Source organism: Diuraphis noxia, unplaced genomic scaffold (assembly GCF_037042655.1).
Source record: "Diuraphis noxia isolate RWA-SAM2 unplaced genomic scaffold, SU_Dnox_SAM2 contig0005, whole genome shotgun sequence".
Taxonomy (NCBI): Eukaryota; Metazoa; Arthropoda; class Insecta; order Hemiptera; family Aphididae; genus Diuraphis; species Diuraphis noxia.
This window is the reverse complement of record NW_028301715.1, coordinates 23,638,300-23,664,073: the sequence shown is the minus strand read 5'-3', so window position 1 is coordinate 23,664,073 and position 25,774 is coordinate 23,638,300. Positions and strand designations below refer to the sequence as shown.

Genomic DNA, 25,774 nt, shown 5'->3' with positions numbered 1-25,774 from the left:
CAAATTATGAGGATTAAAAAAAAAACTTTATTTGACATAGATTTTTTTTTAAATCTGTATACACACAAAAAAACAATAATAATAATACAAATACAATAACACTAGTACATTTAGTTGCATATACTTCCAGTACACACACACACACACAAAAATTAAATTACACCATAAGAACTAGGAGGACGTTGTCTCGAAGAGTATAATATGATTGATGTATGCACGTAAGTATATTATATATAATATCGATAGGTGTACACGTGGTTTCGGAGGAATGTGTACGTATATATATATATATATATATATATATATATACATACATATACAATTAAAAACATAAAAATATTGGTTTCGCCGACCGGAAGTGCGCCGCGGTCGTGCCCGTCAGTCGATCACTTGCGCTATCCGTTTGTCGTCTTCGGCCATATCCTCGTCACCCCATCCCCAGACGCCACCCTCCGTGTGCTGGTGATTGTGGTGGTGGTGCTGCTTGGTGCCATCGCCCGTCCTTCGCGACCGCTTCTCCACCAGACTGGCGTTGGCCGTCTTCAGTTCGTACGCCAGACCGAGCCAGGCGCATGCGTCGATGAACGCCGTGCTGAAGTTCAACCGGTAATTGCCCAGCTCGGCCGCCTTGTAGTCCCACGGAAAAGCGTGGTGGTAGTTGTGCCATCCCTCGCCGAACGCCAACAGCGCCACGGTAGGGTTCTCGGTGGGTGTGATGTTCCTGTGGACAGACAGAACATGCCCGCCGTGGCCGTGAGTATTATGTGATGTGGTACAATGAATAGGTACCACATATAATAGGTAGGTATTGTATATTGACATGTAAACTTCCAAGTAGGTTTAGGTAAACACTGTGCCGAGGTGTTTAAAATAAACTGTATGAAATCGTACATCACGAGCATCATTCCATCACCCCCCCCCCCCCCCCCCCCACACACACACACACACAATATTAATTTAACAATCAGATGCGAATCAAAGCACCTTAAGCACCTACATAATAATGCAATGTCTAACTTTTTTTTACGTGAATTCTGGATCCATTAGAAGGGATTTCTGCAGTACCCCGCACGGTGCCTTCCCATAAAAAAATAAATCAACTATAATATTCTATGACACAATATTATTATGTTATAGATAATGTAGGTTACCGTCGCCCACTGGTTGAGACCCTGTACACCGTTAAAGTTCTCCAGTGATGACTAATAAACAGTCAATACGTATATTTACATATCCTTAATATATCGCCAACGGCGTCCATTGGGGAGGGCAAGGGGGGGACATGTCCCTACCCTGGCTTTTCCGGGTCGATGATACATGTATATAATTATTATACTATTATATAAATTATTATTATTTATATAGACACGGTCACACGGTCTGTGGTATAAGAAAAATAAGTACGCTTCGCCGTGTAAAAACGTGTTTAAGGTCTATGACGGAGCAGCGACTATTTGGTCTATGTATACTTAGTATACATAATACATACACTGAAAAAAAAACCATTGGTATTATTGACAATATTGTCTTATTAAACTTTAACAAGGTTTATATTGGTCATCAAGATAATATTTTGTCATTATAACAATAGTTTAGATAAATTAAAAATTGTATTATCTATATAAATATACATATTGTCAATAAATTAATCAAAAAATAACAAAATTAATAATACATTATTAAAACAACAATACGTATATTATCGATCTTATTATGTACGTAGTGGGTTCTCTGACCATTAATATCTATTTATAACACCGGGATTACCGAAAATCAATGGTATATTATCGTCGTGATAATACTGTTATCATTTGTTTATAAGTATATTGTTAATATGGTTAATATTCGTTATTCTTATTTAATATGATTCTATAATATTCACATTCTGTGCCAAACTGCCGAAATAAGCATATACCTACGAACTTACTAATTAATATAAAGTTTTAAATTGCACCTCTGCTGTACGTTTATGGTAAGTCAAATCATAATTTATTCTTTTTAACTGTTTTATAAATACTTAATAGTATTCAATGATATAATGTAATTTTTAGGTAGATTGTAATTGTTTAAATGAACCCAGTATTCATAGTTTTGGATAGCTCATTTGAAAAATATTAAAAACTATTGCATTACGTTTATAGTAAGTCAAGTCATAATTTTTATTTTTAATTTATTCATTATTACTTAATAGTATTTAATGATATAAATTAATTTTTAGGTTGATTGTAATTGTTTAAATGAACCCAGTATTCATAGTTTTGGATAGCTCATTTGAAAAATATTAAAAACTATTGCATTACGTTTATAGTAAGTCAAGTCATAATTTTTATTTTTAATTTATTCATTATTACTTAATAGTATTTAATGATATAAATTAATTTTTAGGTTGATTGTAATTGTTTAAATGAACCCAGTATTCATAGTTTTGGATAGCTCATTTGAAAAATATTAAAAACTATTGCATTAAGTTTATAGTAAGTCAAGTCATAATTTTTATTTTTAATTTATTCATTATTACTTAATAGTATTTAATGATATAAATTAATTTTTAGGTTGATTGTAATTGTTTAAATGAACCCAGTATTCATAGTTTTGGATAGCTCATTTGAAAAATATTAAAAACTATTGCATTACGTTTATAGTAAGTCAAGTCATAATTTTTATTTTTAATTTATTCATTATTACTTAATAGTATTTAATGATATAATGTAATTTTTAGGTAGATTGTAATTGTTTAAATGAACCCAGTATTCATAGTTTTGGATAGCTCATTTGAAAAATATTAAAAACTATTGCAGTACGTTTATAGTAAGTCAAGTCATAATTTTTATTTTTAATTTATTCATTATTACTTAATATTGTTTAATGATATGATTTTTCATTTATACTTATTAATATTACATTTTTTGGTAGGTAGTGTACCTATTCATTTTAATTGATACCTAGCAGTGTTTCAAGTAAAGATTTAAATCATTTTGCTGTACTTATCCCAATGTACCTGACCTTTTGTTGTAAATTTGTAAATAGACATATTTTTAAGTTAATTTAAAAAAAATGCTTTGTTATTTATGTAAATTTAATGCAGATAGTTGGAAGGGTTTAGTTTATCACTTTAAAATTTTGCATTTACTAAAAACAGATAGTAACTATACATGTTGTGAAGAGACATGTACACAATCTTTTCTATCCTTAGCTTCATTTAAACGGCATATTCATAATAAGCATTTCCCTGAAAATATTCTTTTAAATCATCAACCGGAAGACCAATCTTGTTTTAATCCTTCAACATCAACCAATAATACTGAAAATATTAATGATGATAATCTTTTTTCTGATTATATAAATAATGCTCCATTTAATTTTGATTTAGCTAGTGAATCCGTGTATAAATCAGCAGTAGAATTTGTTGTAAACTTGCATAATAATAATAATTTTACTAGAGTAGATATTATCAATATTCAAACTGGCATATTAGACAAAATAATTAAACCAATTGTATCTATGCTGAAGAATTTAGTAGATGATGAAATTAAAGAACCAATTAAGGTGGCTAAATTTCATAGAATTGCTTCTGTTATAGAAAATCCTTTTTTATACTGTAGCACTGAGTATCGTTTGGGTGATTGGCTTATTAAAAATGAACTTCTATCTCAAATAAACCAATTTACAATTAATAATGAAATTTGCCCTGTACAATACAATGGTGAATCTATATTTAGCGAAAAAAACACAAAAGGTGTTTTGTTACCTTTACAGTTTCAGTTTAAAAAATATTTTGAACAGGGAGATAATTTTAAAGAACAGTATAATCGTTTAAAACTATATAAGGATAATGAAAGTTCTTCTATTGAACATTTTGTGCAAGGAAGTCTTTGGCGACAAAAAATATCTTTATTTCCTAATAAAACAATAATACCTTTTTTTTTATATATGGATGAATTTGAAATAAATAACCCGTTAGGCTCACATTCCACATTTCAGTCTATTTCAGCTATATACTATAGTTTTCCATTAGCCGAAAATAATTCAAAATTATCTACTATATTTTTAGCTGCATTACTAAAACACATTGATATAAAAAAATTTGGTAATGATAATTGTTTGCAAAGTCTTGTTAATGAAATAAATACACTTGAAAATGAAGGGATAGATATAAACACTCAAGATGGACATTTTCATATTAATTTTGTCTTAGGTTTAATTCTTGGAGATAATTTGGGACTTAACAGCTTATTAGAATTCAGTAAATCTTTTTCGGCCAATTTTTTTTGTCGTTTTTGTAAAGCTTCTAAGGCCTCAACTAGAGTAATGCTTGAAGAAGACTTGAGTCTTTTGCGCAATTTACACAACTATTCTGATGATGTTGCTAGTATGAATTTTCAAGAAACGGGGATTTATCAAGAATCTTTGTTAAATCAAGTGACAGGGTTTCATGTAACACAAAATTTTTGTATTGATATAATGCATGATTTATTTGAAGGGGTTTGTCACTATGATTTATGTCACATTATAAAATACTATATTGTTACTGCTAAATTGTTTTCGCTAGAAACTTTAAACAATCGAAAAATGAATTTTAATTATGGACCCATAGAGATAGGTAACATTTCACCTCCCATAAAAATGATTCATTTAGAAAAAAAACATTTAAAAATGTCAGCTAGGGAAGTTATGACCTTTGTTCATTTTTTTCCTCTTATGATAGGAGATCTTATTCCTGAGAATGATGAAGTTTGGGCCTTTTTTCTTTCACTGCTCCAAATTATAGACATTCTTCTATCATATACCTTTACGAATAGTGCAATTTCTCATCTAAAACAATTAATTTCAAATCATAATTCTATGTATACTACACTCTTCAATGATACCTTGAAACCGAAACATCACTTTTTGATCCACTATCCAACAATAATAATACATTCAGGCCCTCCTAGACATTATTGGTGTTTTCGGTATGAAGGCAAACACAAGGAAATAAAGATGTATGCTAGGTCAACTACTTCCAGGAAAAATATTACATTAACCTTAGCAAAAAAAATGCAATTAAAATTTGCTCATAGTTTAATGGTATTACCAGAAAAAAAAATTATTGTAAATGATAAACACAAAATTCAAAGTAGTTATACAGAAAATATAAATAACAAACTTAATTTATCTGTGCTACAATATGCCTGTTATACTGAATTAAAATTAAATGGAATTGTATACAAAAAAGATTATTTTTTAACAAAAAACTATGATAAAATATGCTTATTTAAAATATGTGAAATTGTATTAATTACTAAACCAGATAGTATAGTGTATGTCCTGGCTAATGAAATAAAGTTAAATCATTTCAACTCTCATTATGAATCTTTTAGTGTAGATTATAGCGAAGAAGTTGTTAATCGTAATTGTATTTGTAATGTAGATGAATTTAGTGGACCTCCAATAAATATAACTAAAATGTCATCTGGTCAAAAAATGATCCGTTTAAAAGAGTATTATTAATTACATTAATAATTGTTATTAACCAATTATGCTTTAAACGTATTTGTATTTAGGTTTATTTATCATCATGTATAACTTCTAAAATATATATAGGTACTACATTAATGTTCTCTTTTTTTTTGATTAAACTATATAGATTCTGTTGTTTTTGTTTCAAATTATAATTATAAATCAAGATGGCTAATAGTAATGACAATCCTAATACACATCATGTCAATTTTTATGATGAAGATTCCTCTTGTCATGTATGTGCTATTTTAATTTTTTTTAAATAAAATTGTTATTATATTATTTTATTGTTTATACTTTACAACTTAGTAAATTAATGTTATCCATTCCTAGTTCTTATAGTACTGAAACCAGTAACAATTCATTACTTACCTAAATATTTATTTCATTGCTTATGTAGTTAACTGAAATTGGTCAGTTACCTGATTTATCAAGTAACGAGCATGCTGCTGTAAATGAAATGTTGGATTATAATTACCCATATGATGAATTACCACAACTTAAAGAACTACTTAAAAAATGGGGTTTACAGTGTGTATATCAAACCTGTGTGGGTAAGAATTCCATTTAGTTCTAAATTTAGTATACTATTTACAATAAAATATTCTTAATAAATCTAAAAATTTTAAACTAATATATTTTTGTTGTAATTTTTATTGCAATTTTTATGTAGATCAATTGATAGATATTAAAGTTCTAGCTATTATGAAAACGTATCATGTCGAGAAACTATTATCAACATTTCCTTGGGGAATAATTTTTAAATTTGAAGATGAACTTACAAAATGGCAAACAAATGCTAGTATTGTAAGCAATGACCACAATAGTAGTACAAATTTGGGTGAAATTGTGTTGTGCCCTTCAAGCAAACCAATTGTAGAAGATACTCAAAAATCATCAAATATCAAATATCAATTGAAAGTGGATGAAGTTTTAAACTCTACTACACAAGGTGCTCTAATATTAAATTATTATGAGAAAAATAATAAATTGAATGATGGCATTCGATCGACGCTGGTCGATATCCTCATTGGACGTGTCCTAACACAAAAATTACCAATGTCTGTCATCTTGGCAGAATCAATTGCCGATCAAATTGTAGTGATGTTTAAATCAGAAGTAAAGGTAATTATTGGAATTGATTCACTATGATTACTGTTAAATAATTATTTAATTGTATGTGTATCTACAGGATGTATATTTTATGAAAATTGGAAATAATAAGAATCCAAAAGGAAAATTATATGCCAAATATTATAATTGCTTAAGAAATTTAAAAAACAATGGATTAGTCCCCAGTACAGCGGTCAAACATAAAACATATAATGACAAGAAAACCAACTGGACTGAAAGAGAATTTGGTAAATTTTATTGAATGTATCTAATTGAAGATGCTTATTAATCCATATATATACCTTTTTTTGTGTATAAAATATTCCATATTTTTAGTTTCTGAAATTGAAATAGATGGCATACTAGATGCTCTTAAACATGGTTCAAGTACATATCCAGAATTAGAGTCAATGTGGAAGGCAACCATAAACTATCGTCTAAATAACATAAAATGTGCTACGTCAACAGCAGAAATTTTAAAAAGCTGGAAACATTATTTAATCCCTTATGGACATAAACTAGTAAATAATTAACATGTTTAGTGAATAAAATACATAATTTAATATTTATCAAATTATGTTTCAGATTGATATTGATTTTAACGCTTTATTTCCAAATACTAATAATATTTACCAAGATTTCAATGATAAAGCAGAAAAAATTATGAAACTGCTTGATGAAAAAGTCAAAGATACTAATTGCCGTAAAATATTAGAAAATGTATCAAATAATAATGACATTGATATAAACGAAAGTAAGATATTCAATTAAACAATAATTGTATTTTACTTTATTGTGTAAACTATATTCATTTGTATCTTACATATCTTTTGATAATGAATCTTTAAAATTTTAAATTATAGATGTCAAAAATGCTGCACTATTTTATTTATTGCATGCTATGTTTGCGCCTACGTCAAAAAAGGTAACTAAAGACAGTAACGGCAAGAAAAATATTACTAAATATTCTATCAAAGATTCTCAAGATAGCTTTATAGTATTTAAAGAATCTGTAGAAGCCCAGCAACATCACCTTGAGCAACTTCGAAACCAAGGGATTCCTATACAACCATTTATCGTGATTGTCGGTACAATAAATGTTCAAAAGGAAATATTGGTATACTTTGACTCGGTCATGTATAAGGTGCATTCAGTGCTCAGATCCATTGAAGTATGCTTTAAAATATTCCAATTGTTTAATCTAGAATATCCGTCTGAATCTTCTATTGTATGGTTGTTTATTCAAAAATATTTCTTTTGTATACATTCAAGATATGATAAACCTTTCCCTAAATTGGTTCAAATTTTAGCTGAACTTCAATAAATAGTAATTGTATTTTAAAAATGTAAAATACAGAAGTACTTTTTTAGAGTATATCTATACTGCGTTTTTATTTTAATAATTATTTGCATAAAAAATTGTAATATTTAACTAAATATCAAAACCTAAATTCAATAAAATTACAATATACATGTTTTGTAAACCCCCCACAAAAAAAAATTCTGGATCCAGCCTTGATAATTATGATAAGATAATTGTTAATTTAGTGCTGATAAAGATATTTAATTAATAATTTCAAGTATCAATTTAACAATATATTTGTCAATAATACAATGCTGATATTCATTTAACAATGGAAAATGGATGAATAAGTAATAATTATTATTACGGTGATAAGATTATTGTCAATGTAATGATGAAAAATAAATTGAATTAACAGTTTCAACTATCAATTTAACAATATATTTGTCAATAATACAATGCTGATATTCATTTAACAATGGAAAATGGATGAATAAGTAATAATTATTATTACGGTGATAAGATTATTGTCAATGTAATGATGAAAAATAAATTGAATTAACAGTTTCAACTATCATTTTAACAATATATTTGTCAATAATACAATGCTATATTATTAGAATTATTGTCTCATTAACAATTTTATACTTGTTGGTTTGACAATTATCTTATTAGCTGTATATCAACAAGATTATTGTCAATCCAACATAGTTTTTTGTTAATATGATCGTGGTTTTTTTTTCAGTGTAGACAAAAAATTGATGATTTAAATTTAATCCAAGGTGTAGTGGACGAATTTTCAAAAAACAAAAGGAATTTACAGTTTTTGTTTTAATGTTCATCGATACTATTTTTTAAGTATTTATTCTAGTACAGTAAGTTATTGTATTAAGTTAAGTTATTGACACTTATAGAATTAAATAATAAAGTGAACTATTTATGTTGTATATTTTATATTTTATTAAAAATTGAACTACCAAGTCTAATTTATTTAATAAATAATTATATAGTAAGTTATGATAAATTAATAAATACTATTGTATATATATTATACAGTCATAAAATATTGTTCTACGTAAACTTACATATAGCAGTTAACAGGTTAACAGAATGGTCAATATGATTGCAAATATTTAGTGTCCCTCCCTGTATTTTCAAAGATTGACGCCCTTGTATATCGCGCTGTCGTGTCGATGATCCACCAAATTTTCTGGAGCACCCGAGCTTCGGACTAAACCCCAGTGTTGAGCCATATTTTTGTTTTAAACCGATACACCACGCAGTATCACTCACCGTCTCACCTCGAGACCCATTAAAACCTCATATTATTGGATATCGGTCGTACATCGTCATATCGAAGACGTAGTGATTCGTAGTATATATTGTGTTACATCACATATTATGTGACTGCGGGTTTTGAACATACCAGTATACCACAAACGAAATCGTAGATTTCTGATAAGAAGTTATGAGAAGTTAAGTTATATTATTAGTAATATTACCATATGATCGCTATTTAAGATCATTACCTATTTACTAACATAATATTATATATATATATATGGTTAATATTTGAAATTACGTATATCTACAATATTCGGTAATGCCTTAAGGATTAAATGATATTTTTTTTAAATATATTTTATATTTATTTTGAAAAATATACGATCTACATACAACGTGCCCACATATGTATATACATTTTATGTGATGCACGTAATATGTGGTACATTAATTCGCAGACGAATATTTATCTAAGAAGACTAGAAAAACTGCCCGTTCGTTGAATATTTAAGCAAAATAAATTGGTTTTAAATGTTTAAGAATATTTATAATATGAAGAATAAATATTTGAATTATTGTTTCATTACAAGATTGCTTGCATCATTAAGATTTGGTCCATGATTATTTAAATTGTATATTTTATTGGGATTAGAAAGATATGGTTTCACCCATATACTTTACTTTCAAGTTTCAATAATACGTTTACGACTTTATGTAAGAAGTGATTAGTGGTTATCCAGCGCGTATATATATTGAGAAGGGTAGAGGTGGTGGGATTGACGAAAATGTTGTGCACTGCAACCCAGTGCATCTAAGTACGATAAGAGAATGAGTAAAAAAAAAAAACTATCAAAACCGCATCAAATTATCCTTTATAATTTATACGTAGATTAAGCTACTTGTCAAATAATAGGTATATATATCATTATGGAACATAATATACGATATATCGTATTATTATGTTTGTTGTCGAAACAGTTTCTCAAAACTCTGCAGTAACCTACAATGTAAACGATTAAAACCGTCAAATTCACTTATATAGGAGTATGAAAACAAATATTGTTGTTGTATGTATATGTACACTCGATAATGTATAATACATTAATTTATAATTGATATTGCTGTTTGATCGTGTCACAAGTCACTTCAACATCATCGACGCTGATCCCGCAGGCTGTGTATTATCTGACAATCGTCAGACGGCAGGTAAATAATGTACATATAAGTATATATATATATATGATTCGGTTCTACGCAGTGGGAATTATACAGCGATAGTCATATTGACGATTAGTCTAATTGTTTATAGGATATCCCGCGAGGACGTACAAAATGAAAGCGGTCCTGTGTATAAACGTTCATGTCTCACTGAATCGCCGCTTAAAACGATTAGTGAATTGTGCTAGACTGTATTGATACCTAATAATGGAATTTCCATTGCCTAGAGTCACCACGGCGTAATGAACACGATGATCCACAGTGAATCACCGTTTACCAACCGTACGCACGTACAGCTTTCCTGCAGGTTTCAGTAACAAAACTTTTGGGATAAAACCACGCATCGATGGGCGGAATTGATACCGCGTATAGTAGGTATTCGTATTGTTTTATCAAACTCGACATTTTAAAATTCTGGCGCCCTTATAATATTTTGTTATTCGTTTGAGTATTATCGGTTTTCAAGCTTGAGTCAACACCTATAGTTTAATCGTCATAAAGTTTGGCCGTTTTAAATAATTCGTTTTAGACCACAATCACAAAGAAAGTATTATACACAATTTTGCTTGACGGTTTTTGGAAATATAAGTTTTGGTTATTTTAAAAATATGCAAATATATCATTGATGAAATATATTCATAAGGACTCCAGTATATAGTTAGAGGAACACACTTATAAATAAGTATGTATAATTATCTGACAAGAATATATAGCACTTGGGCGTTGAGCTATGAATTCGTCGTAAATTTAAAAATCTACAATAATTGAACTAATTATATAAATGGCGAGACTTAAAGGATTACATATTATAGCATATTATAATATCTGTTAACTAATTGATGATGAGCGATAGGTGAAAAAAATATTTATTTTGTAATCGAAAAATAGAATTATGGCCATAGTTCGGTGTAACGCATGGCACCGTACATGAATGTTGTTCTGTGACGTTAAAATTATCTTACAGGTGTCACCATGTTTGTACAAGTATGTTGTGTCAATCGAAAAGTTTGTACTCTAAATGTTTTTTTCTGCACATGATCGATTTCAAATGACAGTGTTGTCGATTTTTCAAGAAGAGGTATATCCATAAAGTGTACACCGCGATACTTGCAGAAGATACGAAATCGCCGAAACCCGTTGTATTAAGAATAAACGCCCTACGGTTTTAAATCTTCACCATACGTGTCCTGGGTCGAAAGATAATTGGCACCGTCGTATAATATGATAATCTCGTATCGACGATAATGATATTATGTTGAGCGTATTGATTGTGAAGCAGAGTTCGAGACCGCGAAAACGATAGAGTATTATACAATTCTCAATGTTAAGAACAAATCCAAATATTGTCGTAAACGCTAAAACTTGTTTAATCGCATTAAAGATTACGACAATCGACCAACGGAGAGGCATAATATTAAAGTATTAAGTCATCGGAGTGGGAGGAATCTACAAAAAAAAAAATTTAAGCTTTCACTAACATCATTATAAAATAAAGGAGAGAGATGTTCACCTTGTGGAACACCCGAGGTTGGTATAGGTCACTGTTATACATATTGATTCGGAAAGGGCTATTATTCTTTTCTATTCGTGTTTTTTGCATCCGTTATGTAAGTCTGTGGATAGCCAAAAGCGGATATTTTATGTGAATCATTTTGGCCACTAATTATCATTGTTGAGTTAATTAGTAAATTTGTTAATTATAACGTCTCATTGTTATAATATGCAGTTATTTTAGTTAATATCTGATAATGACATTGCAGCTATACATATTTCAAGTTTTAAACTAACAAATAAAACGTCTATAAACTACTACCGATAATAATGGATTATTAATAAATTATTGGTTAGGTTAACAGGGAGAAAAAAGAACGGCTATATTAGTTTATATTGAATTGATCATACTAACTTATCGTACGGCTTTGTGCCCCATATATGAGCAGCGCTGTTAACCAGCCACGTGAAGTGTAATGATATCATGTAACGCGTGACGCCGACCACAACGAACGCATACCAAAAACGTTCTTGCCAAAACCAGTATGGAATGAAAGACGGTATCAGGAACGTTACCAAGGGAACTAGCCATAAATAATATCTGAAAAAAAGAACAAAAATTATAATAATCCATATATATATATATATTTAAACGACAATAATTATAATAAAATATTCTATAAACAATAATTATATACTATATACATATTATATTATAAAGTCGAAGAGTTAAAAAAGTTTGAATGCGCTAGTCTGAGGAACTATACTGGTTCGGATTTAAAAATTATTTTTTTGTTGGATTGCCCTGTTATCGAGGAGGCTATGGCCTATATAAAATTTTTAAAAGTCCACAGGTTAAGTCTGAACTTGAGAATTTATAAGAAATTTATAAATTTGCTATTTAAAAAGCCGTAAAATTATTGCCGCGTATCGAAAATTCTATGACACAGTGGCACTTCAGTAGGATTAATACACGATCAATAATGAACAGAACTCGTAGGCCATATAATTTCTTAAATTCTACCTTTGCTCATGACTGTAATCTTGACTGTTATGTGTTAAATTATGTTGATATTGTTAGAATTGATAAAATATGCAACAAATGCCAAGCAAAGAAATGGAAGACTGAAGCTCATGGACTATGTTGTAGTAGTGGAAAAGTAGTTGGTATACCTAAAATTCTCGAACCAACATCAGTTAGGTCATCCACGGGAAGTTTTGAACATGACTAGTCGGGTATTAAACGACGAATTAAATACACATTTTGAATCCTACAAGAGTTGGTATTTTTAACGGGCAATGAAGTACACGGGGATCGGCTATAAGTAATAATATATTATACAAACAACAATTATGGTAATACAGTAATTATACACATCATCTGTACCCACATTTAGCAATTGGCAACTATCGCTTGATTAGGATGGAATGGATGGATCGGAGTGGATAACGTTGTTCTCGGTTTTTAAACGATTTCGTATGTTAATCAATCATTTACGCGATGCGTATAAAGTGGTAAACTATGACGAATACATCATACAAAGTTCAGACTACGAGAGTAAAACGTAATAAATTTGATTTGGTCCTGTTCGGTGTGTACAAAACTATAACAGATTCGAAAGGAAAATTTAATCGAAACACGTTGTTTATTCTATTTAACTGGCTAAAATATTATGTTAATACGCGTAGGTACTATTATGTAAAACGATTTTTCAATGAGATAGTAGAAAAAAAAGTTGTATAATTAGTGGTGATACATTCGATGTGTTGTGATGATCGTGACGTTTAATGCTACACACATACATTTTATTTTATTCTGAGCATCAGAGAAGTATTAAATAATTGTATGTTGCTCAGAAGAGAAAGATAATGTTATGTTTTTCGGCACGACTATCTTTTTAAATTTACATTATCATTAATATTGTGAATGAAATTATATAAATGTCTCAACCATTCTACTCGTGAATCTATTTCCTTTATGATTTACTTTTAAAAGGAAGTTACTACTAATTATAATATCTAGAGTATGTTATCGTGCGAAATGAAAGTAAAAATAATTGATATATTTTGATAATAAAATATTGAATTATTATTAATTTTTGTGTTTAAACATTACGACTGTTTCAGATTTCATATTTTTCATCAAAAATTAAACATAGGCGTATATACATGACTATATCATATCAACTAGCATCTTCACTCTTCACCGTTTTTTTCATCTTGAAAAAATCATACAACTGTCCGAAAATAACTTTCTAAAGCGTTAGAATACAAATTCTGATATTCATGTATATTTATATTATGTTCATTTAACACATAATCAATATTTCATAAAGAATGCATAAGGAAATGTTTTAATTACCTACTATTAAACAAATTTTTGTTTGAGTTTTTGGAATATAATATTAGTCGAGTTAGCACGAACCTGTTTCACAGTTATTCGCTTAGCATGCAGCATATTATGTTAGGTACGCGTCAATCTGTGGGCCTTAGATGTTATATAAATATTTTTATACTTCTCAGTGCGTTATAGAAGAATAAAGCCAATAGTTAACATACTGAGACATGTGATTGCTCTCGTAAGAATTATTGTAATCTCGTCATGAGTGTATTATTACAATTTTACTTATTTTTACCGTTTTTCCAATAGTTTACGTCGTTCGTCGAATAAGAGAAATATTTTCAGATAATATGGCTACAACAAGAACCGCCGGAATTTCGTTTCCTCATGAACCTCGTATTCTAGATTATTCTAGGACAGAGACCGATTGTAGTAACAATGATAATAATATATTATTATAGTCAATGCCTTGTAATTTATTTTATGATTTACAACGATCAGTACTATAGACAAAGGTGCAACTAGACCAAAATATGAGACGGATAAAATGTCTGCAACAACACAACGATTTATACGGATATCGCGAATCAGTGTAAATTAATGATGATAATATCGAACTAAGACTATTGAAAAGATCAAAAACTCGAGGAGCATATTATGAAACAAACATAGTTTAAACATTTATATAGGTTAGACGATGACCTCTAATTTTGGAGCCGAGGGTGATGTTATAATAATTATATTATTAGCGCTCCTTTAGTCAACCCACTATCACATCATATAATATTATGATATTGTATTATTTACACGGTGCTATATTACTATATCTACACATAATATTATGCAGGAGATGTCCACCTGTCATATATATATATACGCACACATTATAATGATAACATACGCATTTATTTAACGCTTTTTACAATTACATTATATAGGTAGTCATAATTATTGGTGAACGGTGCGATTTCATTTGCGTGCAGCATTTAACACGCGTATGTGCGATTTAATGACGTGCTAATGCATAATATTATAATATTAATATAATATAACGCGAACGTAGGCTTGCAGACTCGATGACAGACAACTGGGACGTTATTGCGTAAGTATATATATTATATATAAAACGCACTGCTTTAATATATATTATGACGCATTGATTGAATAGGGCAAGTCGTCCGTAGTAAATTCAATTATCGGAATAAGCAAATTTTGTGCGAATGTTGCGAAACCAAACAAAATTGTAACATATATTATATTAACTTTTCGTCGGGTCCACTGGAAACTGTATGACACGCGTGTTAAACCGACGCGAATATTGTTCGCACTGCGAAGCGTATATTATTAACTGTCCAATGACAATAACTATAAATCTGCAGTCTTGTACAAGATACTTTTTAAAAGTATTCGCAAGTATATATATATACAGATACCTATTTTGAAAATTATTTAAAATAAATATTTGTATACTCGGCAAAAAAGTATATGAGTACGAATATAAATATTTTCAAATATCTACTTTCAATTTTTACGTTAGTTTTACAGAGAATTTTACTCTAAATATCATTTGATGAAACTATTAAAATATACACATCTGATTTTATATTTGAAATAATAGAATTTTCGGTTGACTATAAATCACAGTAAAAAAAATAAATAAAAACTTAATTAATTCTTGATTTTTTTATGCAATTAAAATTAAAATTAAAATTAAAATATAAAATATAATATAAGCCTTAATGAATTTGAAAACAAGTATTTGATTTTAAGTACAGATATTTTGAAAGAAAGTACTTTAAAAAAAAATTATATTTATAATACGTATTTGAGTAGGTACTAAAAATATATTTGAATACTTTTACTATAAACTATAGGTACTTTACAAAACTGCTATAAATCCACACGAGTAGCAACATGGGGGTTTAACGAGTTTTTTTTCGGATGGAGTTTGGACGGTCGTTACATAGGAACCTAACTCTTAAACATACGATTTCGGTTGAAACCCGTACGCAATACAAAATATATAGGAAAACACTTTCTAGGTAGCATTTACGGCTATGGCCTATGGAGCGATGCAATAGCAATATTATTATTATAACGACTATGGTCAAAGGAAGGGAGGTTTAGAGAAAAGTCCCCCCTTTGTACGCATGTTTGCTTCAACGATGCTGACTCAATAATTTTATTATTGTTATAATATATTGGGCCTCGACAATATCGATAACGTGCCGTGTTATATGTGTTCACTGCAGCGGAAACACAATGCTACGCGACGGTGAATAATTAACGTCAGAATAGCCTAAATAATATGTGATATGATAGATATTTAAGGTTTGAGTGTGTTAAAATTTTACATAATAATTATAAACAGTTCAGCCAACGAGAAGATATATTATTATTATTCTATCATAATATATGACATGGGTAGGCATACTTCTTGTTTATACGCGTTTCTGCAGCCTAAAAACGATTGGAAATTGTAATTCCACGACGTGTCTTTCAAACGTCGTCCGCGGAATATATATTATAATTGATTTCAACGGACGGTAGGTAAAAAAAAAAATGATGCCAAATCAATAATTTATAAGAATATCAACCACTTTGTGAACGAAAATTAAAATCACACATTAAATTATTACCATCGTTCGTCCGTTGGGTTGAGGCAACTTAACCATACCTACCATTAGTTTTATACTTTGCAGTTAGCCGATGGAGTGTTTTTTAAATTTAAGAAACAATTGCGTCAGAGTATAGAGCGATTATTATTAACGTAAAAAATATAAGCCTGCGTCAAGCACAGCATTTGACGTTATTTTGACCTGACTGGAAAAAAAAATGCTTCTGTCATCGTAACTAATACGAGTATATTGAATATTATTCTAGAAAAAAAAACTTGAAGTTTCTTATTTAGTTTGTCGATTGTATTATAAATTGATCTAATAAATAGTGAATTTGACGATCAGATTGTTTGCAATTCGTATTGTCATTTACGAGAGATAATTTTACAAGTTTTAAATAATATTATGACGGAAAAAAAGTGGTAACACAAATACAGGAAGTACCACTAAAAATATTTTAAATTTCTGAAATGGTATTATAATTCACCTTACATGATACATATACATCTATTATACATCATTGTGGTTGAAAAATAACACTTCTTCGCAATTCCATTGCAGCTTAGGGAAATTACTTAGGAAATCGAAAGTTTTTCGTCAAGTACTGAATTTGACTTATTACGATTTGTACGCTTTGCCGATAGATTTTGCGCTTTTCCAATACGCAGAAGTCACATTAATAATATTATCGAAAAAATTCAAATTCAAATTTCAGCTCAGAAAATAAAAATTGAAGTGCCCACCCTAACTATGTAATATTATTATCTACAGTACTTATATATATTTATATATATCGTTGGAAAAGCAAATATATCATACTTAAACAATTACAATTCACACAATATTACTATGATGATGCTATATATAAGAAATATTATATTGTTAGACTCACTTTTTCTGCCACATGACCACCGGATCGGCTTCTAGGTCTTTCATGTCGACCGCGCCACCCTTGCCGGATACATCCGGGTGCTTGCGGACCATCAGCCAGCCCATGTGCGAGAAGAAAAATCCCCGAGACGAGTTGTGCGGGTCGGCGTCCGTGTCGGTGAACTTGTGGTGGACACGGTGGTCCCGGACCCATTCGTATATGTGGTTTTGGAACGCCAATGTCTGGAACACGGCCAGCAGCATTCGCATCGGCAAACGGGCGCTATAACACCGGTGAGCCCACAGCCGATGAGCACCGACCGTTATGCCCAGAGCGCTACACGCCGCAACCGCAAACACTGCAACAACACAATGAGAATAATGAGTGAAATAATAAAAAAAAAAAAACAAAACAAAAACTAAGAATCATAAAAAATAGTTTGTGTTATTATTGAATTTACTAGTAAGTACACGTTATCGTAGAATGTAAATATTATCGACAGCAGTATATAATATGTTGGAACTATCGTTGGCGCGATGACGACTCGAGTCTCCGAGGTTTTATCTCGAAAAACGCAAGATTTGATGTTTTAGTCTACGGGAGTGATAAATTTATTTCTGCTGAAAATTATTTCTGATGGTTTTTTTTTTTTTTGTTTAGTGAGGGATCTCTTTCTGTGTATGGTACAAGCTATTACTCCTCTGATTTGCGTGTTATTTCTTAAAAACGTCTATTTTGACGAGTCGAGAAGAACATGACGTTTTCAATTTTCAAAATGATATCTATTTCGTGCACCGAAGGTAAAAATTAAAAAGTCGTCAAAATGGACAGTGTGCGTTGATCTTGAAATTCAAAAAATAAAATTGTCAAAATAAATACATTTATTTTAATTTACTCATTTTTAAACCAATATTACAAAAAAAAAAAAATCTTTGTATTTGTTATTTGTTTAAATACAAATGAATTTGAACACTGTAGTGTCTGTAGTAGTTATATGCTCATTGCTCAGTAAGCTATAATTACTAAATTTTATAAAATAATAATTACATTGCAATTTTGCAGACTTGTAACTGACAGAGCGAGCGACCCCTATATTTTAAATTTTATCTCGAGCTTAATGGTATAGACACACAAAATAAATACATAATATTAAACTTGTTATGTAAAAAAAAGGAGCCATTTCATAGAATTGTCATAATATTATCGATCGTTGAGGGTTGAGGTGTGCAGGGTGTATAATATTATTGTACTACAGTATAATGTATAATATACTCACTGAACAGTACGGTTTTTATTTGGACGTGTCCGCATAACAATAGATAAAATCCGAAGATGGCGATGGAGTGTAATATGATGAAGCTGATGACGTTGCGCCACACGATTTGCCATTTGTAACCCACCTGTTGCGCGTCAGTCTTGGGCTTGGATGGTCGGTGCACTATCGGCGTGGGCGGCGAGTGGGGTGCGTCCGTCGTCAGCTTGCTGTCGCCATACTCGACTTGCACGCCCGACCATATTTGAGCGAACGTCGACGACGTGGCCATCGGGTCCGGATCGGTCGCAGTACAATAATAAATTAAATGATATTGTTGTACAACTGGAAGCTGAAAAACAAGACGGATTCGAAGGTAAAAAAAAAGGCACCAACCACCGCGCATGTGAATGTAGGTTACCAATGGTTAGGTTGGATATTCTAATAATTGTTCGAATACCTAAGAACAATAATTGTAACGAAACGTTTTTTTATGTAATCATTTGTAGTCATATTGATATAACGTTCACTCGTCTAAATGTGACATCATGTTTGATATAGGTACCTACCTACGTGATATAGGCATGGCGTGATAGGATTACGCGCGAGAAAAAACACATCAATCATTGCCCACATACTAATTATTATCCATATATGTTGTTTGAGTAATATCGAACCGTATTTGAGTAATTATGTGCAGCTATAGCTTACAAAGTCTATAATATTCGCAATTGCACATTGATATCGACATCTAATAACCGTACGTTTTCATTTCAATAAAAACGATTGAAATTACCGTTTTTCCGATGAGCAGAATCGTTTAAAATTCACAAGGGTAGTTACTCGATTAACGTTATTTTTAGTTAGTTTCGATTCGAGTTAGAACAGGGTAATTTGTTTAAATACTTTTAAAGTTAATATTTGTCTCATAAAAAAGTGTGATATTAAAATAAATGAACAAGAATTTAATTCTAATTTTGATAAAATAAAATTGAATGGGTGTCTGAAACGGCGAGTGTATTTATTTTTAAATTTGTAATTAAAAAGGGAGTCAAACTTAAATTTGTTACTTTTTGAGTAACTTAAATTTAAATAAAACGCCATTTAAACGTCATCTTAATACTTAATTTTAAAAAGTCACGTCATCATCGTCCGAGTATACGTATTATAAGCTATAGTTATTATAGTTTACTAATCACTATTTATGTATTTAATATCATTGTTATTTGTTACGTCTTATCATATTTTATAATTACAGTGGTATTAATACTCTTTTTCGATACAATTAAGAACAATTTTACATAGGTACCTGGGAAAATCTATCACGTATTATAATATGTTTTCCAATTTTTTCTAATTGTTTTGACATCTGTATTTTGATACTTAGGTAAATAGACACTAAATTAATATATTGTTGTTTAAATTACTTAATATATTTTCAATTATTATCAAAATTATTAAAAAAATAAACTGGGTACCTAAAATAAAAAGTATCAAATTTCGATGACGTTGTGTGCTATAATTCTTTTTCTATTTTGTCTAGGTCGTATTTAGATAGAAATCGAACAACACACGATGAACGAGGGACATTTTGTATGGAAAGATAATATTAGTGAGTACTTTGCAGCTATCTCAAATAATTATGTACACATTTCACAATCTTATATTACCTATTTACCCATAGTCACTACTCATTACTCACAGTCTCCAGAAAATCTTCTATAGACGCGGCTCGTTCGAGTTCAAAGTCATTGAGTTATTTTTAAATTTCAATATGCACTTTTAAAGAAATATTTTATATCATCTCATCCGTGACGGGTGAATAGGAGATCTTCAGCTTTAATTTGTATCTAAATATTCATTACGCTATTCAACAGTACAGGTGTTAAAAAACATAAGTGCATACCCGATGATAAAAAATGTATACTTTTTATAAAAATCTAATAATAAAACACTGGAAGGAGTTATTTTTTGAAAGGATTATATTATTTTATTATATTCGAACGATAAATGATGGTAAAGTTGGTATCTTATTATTAAAGTTTTATAGTATATTTAAAAATTGTGTAAATATTTAGCAAATCAATTGTAAATTATTTTCTAGTATTTTCAAATCATTGAATTGCGAATTATTCTCACGCTAACTTCATCGAGTCCTCCTTCTCCACTTCCACAACGAGTAATTTGCACTGAACATTGGTCAATGACAAAAATTTGGATGTGAGGAGGCTCCGTGAAGTAAGCTCACTTACCCTTAATGTAAACATTACTACTATTATTTTGATTTGAATCTCAAAAATTAATTTGCTATATATTTACACTTGTATTTTAAATTGATTTAACTAAGGTACTAAGGTGGGGGAGGGGACTAACTTCATAGACCAAGGTATTGCTATAAAATGGTGAAACTACTTTAAAAAAAAACTTTCGAATTATATACAAGTGTACGCGTACAAGCCGTCCGATTAATGTCGGATCTCGATAACTGTTACGAATTTAACTATAATATTATATTAAAAAAATATATCATAATTTAAAATTCTGTTGAGTAAGATAGAAATTGTTATTAAGACATTATTTTTATATTAAAATATAATGTTTTTCGGGTCACCTTAAAAAAAAATTCGTAACGGATGCTAAACGCTTAGATGAACTGAACGACGGTTATTATATACTTGAAATTAAGTTTTATACAAGAGGCAGGTACCTTCCAGCTGCGCTTGTTTTATGTATCAATATGCGAGTACTTACTATAAAGGCAGTTTATAACGAGGTATTGGTGTATGTTTTGAAAGTGCTCACAAAATACCAAATAGTCTACACTCTACACTTCTACAGACTACAATTATATTATGCTTTCGATGGACGAAACCCGATGATGTTATTATTTTGTTTGTAATCACAACGAAGACGATAAGCGATCGTCCTCGGGCGATGTCCGAGTGACATCTTCGAGATAAAACCAGACTTGGAACAATACAACAGTATGCGTTTGGGATGTGTAACTACATTGATTATTCATCAAACCGTCACACTATTTTATTATTGTGTATTAAAATTATAACTATTAGAAGTAAATTTTTCACCATTTTATACTAATTCCGGAATGTATAGATACTTACCATAGATAATATTCAATTCGAATACTGAAACTATTTTGCAGGGTTTTTCACTGCAAAAAACGTATCATAAATTAATAATGACGCAGTATTGTATTTTAACGGATATATTAATTATTGTCTGTACATAGTATGCTAGTTAAATAATTTCAAGAACTTCCCTTCGATTTTAATATTAAAATGCCAATCAAAAATCATGGATTAGTGCAATACAAATTATTACCATTTACTAGATTACATTACACGTTTAGTTTATTTAATTGATTAAAATGTATATAGTTCAATAGTCTTGTGCTATTTATGCATATAAATACGCAATAATCTATGGTATACGAATAAAATAAAAATATAAATAAATAGTATTATAATTTTAATATAGTTACATTATCATACTTTTGGATCTATTTGACTGTAAATCTGTTTTTTTTTCTTTTTAGTTGTAAAATGTACTTTTCGTTGCAATAATAGTAATAATTCATAATAAATTTAACTTAAATTTTACGATACCATACGTCTATAGTATTTACCTTAGCACATTAAGCGATACATGAGTATCAAACATTAACATTAACATATTAAATCTACAACATTAACATATATAATATTAATCCAATATTTCGTCAGTATTAAACATTGCGGAATATATTCATAAAAATTTAAAACAATATACTTTAACCAAAATTCTTATGTGTGCTATAAGACAGAGAAAAAACGTCAATGTGATCACACTAAAGTTGTAGTGCTTAAAAGTTAAAATCAGTACAATTGTAACCAGATTCAGTTTATTCTTATTTCGTCAGCATTGTGTTTTGACGGTTATTTATAAAATATTGATTTTTGTGGATTCAGTTAGTTCGCTGAGAACAAATATATGCTTTACAACAGTACAACATACATTTGACTTGTAAGCATATTTATATTATGATAATGTAATATTAGTGTTGCGTTTGTTAGCATTTAACAAGTTCCCGGCATTATTATAATATTTGGAAAATGTAGTCCATCGAGATTTTATGACCCGATTGTACTTTTGCCGGCCCACCAAGATTTTATCGATGCCAATAATCTGGTCCGACTTACGTTTCGATTGAATACGTCTATCGCAGATCGTATTGTGATATATTACATACTCCACGTATTGGTAAAAGTAAAAACCTGATTTGAGACTTGTCATTCAAGACTATGATTGAAAAAGGGTCAATGCCGCACATCTTTAATTTGATTTATATCACATCGAAACATCATGATACCATGATATCCAACTATATGTTTTGGTTCCATATAGTTATATATGACTGCTATTAATATTATTATTATTTGACGGAAACATGAACTTCTAGATATTATAATACCTGATGTTAAGCTTAAAAAAAAGGTGTTCATTCATCAGTTCTTTAATATTTTTAACCATCATTTAAATGAATTGTGTATAATAGTTTTTGTATCTAATGGATTATCTAACAATACATACAGGCGTTAATTAAAAAAAATATATTAAAATATGTCGTGGATAATTAAATAAACTGTAACCGCAGGATTTTATAGTATAATCATTTCATTTGAACCAAATCAAAAATAATCTTTTTATAAATATAAAGTAATAATTATAAATCAAAGATAAACTGTGAATTTGTTAGAAATTAAATTTATTTGAATGTAAAAATCATCGGTAGCTAAATTTTTAATTTTTAGATTCTGACTTCTGAGACTTTTTCAAAGCAATCAAGAACAGCGTAATTTTTATGCAAAGCCAGCTTTCGACAAACTCAAAATTTTTTTATGAACCAACTAAAAAACAAACTTTTAATACTTTACATTTTTATAATATATAAACATATTATATAAACAGTTTTTTTCTGTAGATATTTGAAGTTTAATTTTGGTTGAAATTAGATTTTATTTATTTCATTGTAATTTAAAAATATTATTCTTGAGTACACAAGAGTGTATTATTATATTTTATAAAAATAATTACATTCTTAAATTCAATGTTTTCGGAAAAAATAAATTCAAACTATTGTTTTAATAATAGTAAAATAAATTACTATTTAACTGCAATATAAAAATATATACTTAGTAATATAGACTGACAGACCTTTTTCGACCAGAATCGTTTTTTGTACTAACGCAATGATTTAATATCATAAAATTAAAATCACATACATTAACCTGCATAAAACGTAATGTATAGTAAAGCGGTTCCTATATTTGTCGACAAACAAATGGAAATTTTACTAAAAAAAAAGTTTTTTGACTGAGAATAATATCGATTGAGCATGTTAAATGAGTACAAGATATCTAAGAGACAAACAATTTTGAATATGCTGATTTGAAATTACATTTTTATTGCTTCATTGTCTATTGAGTAAAAATTGTCCAAGTTACTGTTTTTAAAATTCGGTAATTCAGGTTGTTTAGATAGAAACATTTATCTTTAAGTCATCCAAGAATGTAAGTATCCAAGGTGTAACTTTCCTCTAACATGAACAATACAATGGTTCGGAGTTTATAATGAATTTAAACTAAGATCTCGACAAAACTAGTTTTATTGGTAATATAAATTTAAATTAAAAAAAAAAAAAAATGAAGATAAAATAATATTATAGGTACATATATGCATTTTTATTCATGGTAAGTACAAGAATCTATGTTGACTTTGTGCCGGAAGAGAAAAACACTGTAAAAAATAAATAAATATCTAGTTCAGTATTATTGCATTCCAATTTTATAATACCAAGTGCAGTAGTGCAGACAGATGTGATGTAAAGTATAAATATTTTGATATGATGTGGACTTTTCCATAAAAAAAGGAATAGCCAAAATACTTGCAGATATATAAAATATAATATATACGATTGTAATAATCAATTTAATTTGATATTTGCCTAGGTATGGACAATTTAATAGAATTAATTTAATCGATAGCCAATTTAATTACAATACTATACTAGTTATCAAAGTGATTTTATTTTATTTATTATTGTTACACACTTGATAAATATTGATTAGTTCACAGATTGAAAATTATGAGCTCAAAAACTTGATAGGATCACAGTATGAATTAAGCACAAAGCCTAACTACAACCTAACCTACAATAAAATGATTGTTTCAAATAATTTATTAAAAACGAATACGGAAACACGAGCTATATAAAATTAACGAACGATTGGCAAGCATGTATTTGCATGTGCTACGATTATGTGGTTTTATGAGAACTGAATACTTTTTGGGCCAATTAAAATATTCCAAATAACTATCATTAAGACCTTTAAGAACGTTTAAAGTGTTTTCATGTCATAAATAGTCATAAATAGTCATTTATTATTTTTTTTCGTCGATTTCAACGAAAAAAACGGAGAATTCAAAGACGAATTGATTAGAAATAATATTATAATTGACCAGTAATAAAAAAACGAGAGTGAACAACAATTAGTTAGTTCGTGAAATATTTAAAAATAATTAAAAACGTAAACAATTTGAGATAAGTTTAGTATGATGTTTTTCTGTTTACCTCTACACTAGTGCAATTGGTGCATAATTTATTACAAGACAGAAATACAGAACCATCATATAAAGAGATAAGAGAAACAAGTTTCTGTAAATTTTTCGATTTTCATACTTCAAAAATACATTTAAATATCATCTTGTCGGCTCGGAAGTTCCA

At 29.3% G+C, this 25,774-nt stretch overlaps 2 protein-coding genes across 2 annotated transcripts; one reads left to right on the top strand and one right to left on the bottom strand.

The window, feature by feature from the left end:
* Positions 1 to 4: 4 nt before the first annotated feature.
* On the bottom strand, positions 5 to 22,131 carry LOC107168293 (acyl-CoA Delta-9 desaturase-like). Its single transcript, XM_015517650.2, has 5 exons — positions 22,113 to 22,131; positions 19,015 to 19,342; positions 17,760 to 18,096; positions 12,324 to 12,509; positions 5 to 721 (listed from the first exon to the last, which is right to left on the bottom strand). Exons 1-5 carry the CDS (start codon positions 22,113 to 22,115, stop codon positions 379 to 381), a joined length of 1,197 nt encoding a protein of 398 aa, XP_015373136.1. The 5' UTR covers positions 22,116 to 22,131; the 3' UTR covers positions 5 to 378.
* Positions 5,627 to 8,071, top strand: LOC149055093 (uncharacterized). The gene is made up of 7 exons (XM_089228596.1): positions 5,627 to 5,735; positions 5,900 to 6,053; positions 6,173 to 6,624; positions 6,692 to 6,860; positions 6,949 to 7,133; positions 7,198 to 7,366; positions 7,476 to 8,071. Exons 1-7 carry the CDS (start codon positions 5,667 to 5,669, stop codon positions 7,934 to 7,936), a joined length of 1,659 nt encoding a protein of 552 aa, XP_089084722.1. The 5' UTR covers positions 5,627 to 5,666; the 3' UTR covers positions 7,937 to 8,071.
* Positions 22,132 to 25,774: the final 3,643 nt, after the last annotated feature.

Excerpts from the sequence above, each read along its gene's own strand:
- LOC149055093 (XM_089228596.1), top strand. The coding sequence starts at position 5,667 with ATGGCTAATAGTAATGACAATCCTAATACACATCATGTCAATTTTTAT. Across the intron at positions 6,054-6,172 it reads TGTATATCAAACCTGTGTGG|ATCAATTGATAGATATTAAA; the intron begins GTAAGAATTCCA and ends ATTTTTATGTAG. Across the intron at positions 6,625-6,691 it reads TGTTTAAATCAGAAGTAAAG|GATGTATATTTTATGAAAAT; the intron begins GTAATTATTGGA and ends GTGTATCTACAG.
- LOC107168293 (XM_015517650.2), bottom strand. Across the intron at positions 18,097-19,014 it reads AATAAAAACCGTACTGTTCA|TGTTTGCGGTTGCGGCGTGT; the intron begins GTGAGTATATTA and ends GTGTTGTTGCAG. Across the intron at positions 722-12,323 it reads GGCACAAAGCCGTACGATAA|GAACATCACACCCACCGAGA; the intron begins GTTAGTATGATC and ends GTCTGTCCACAG.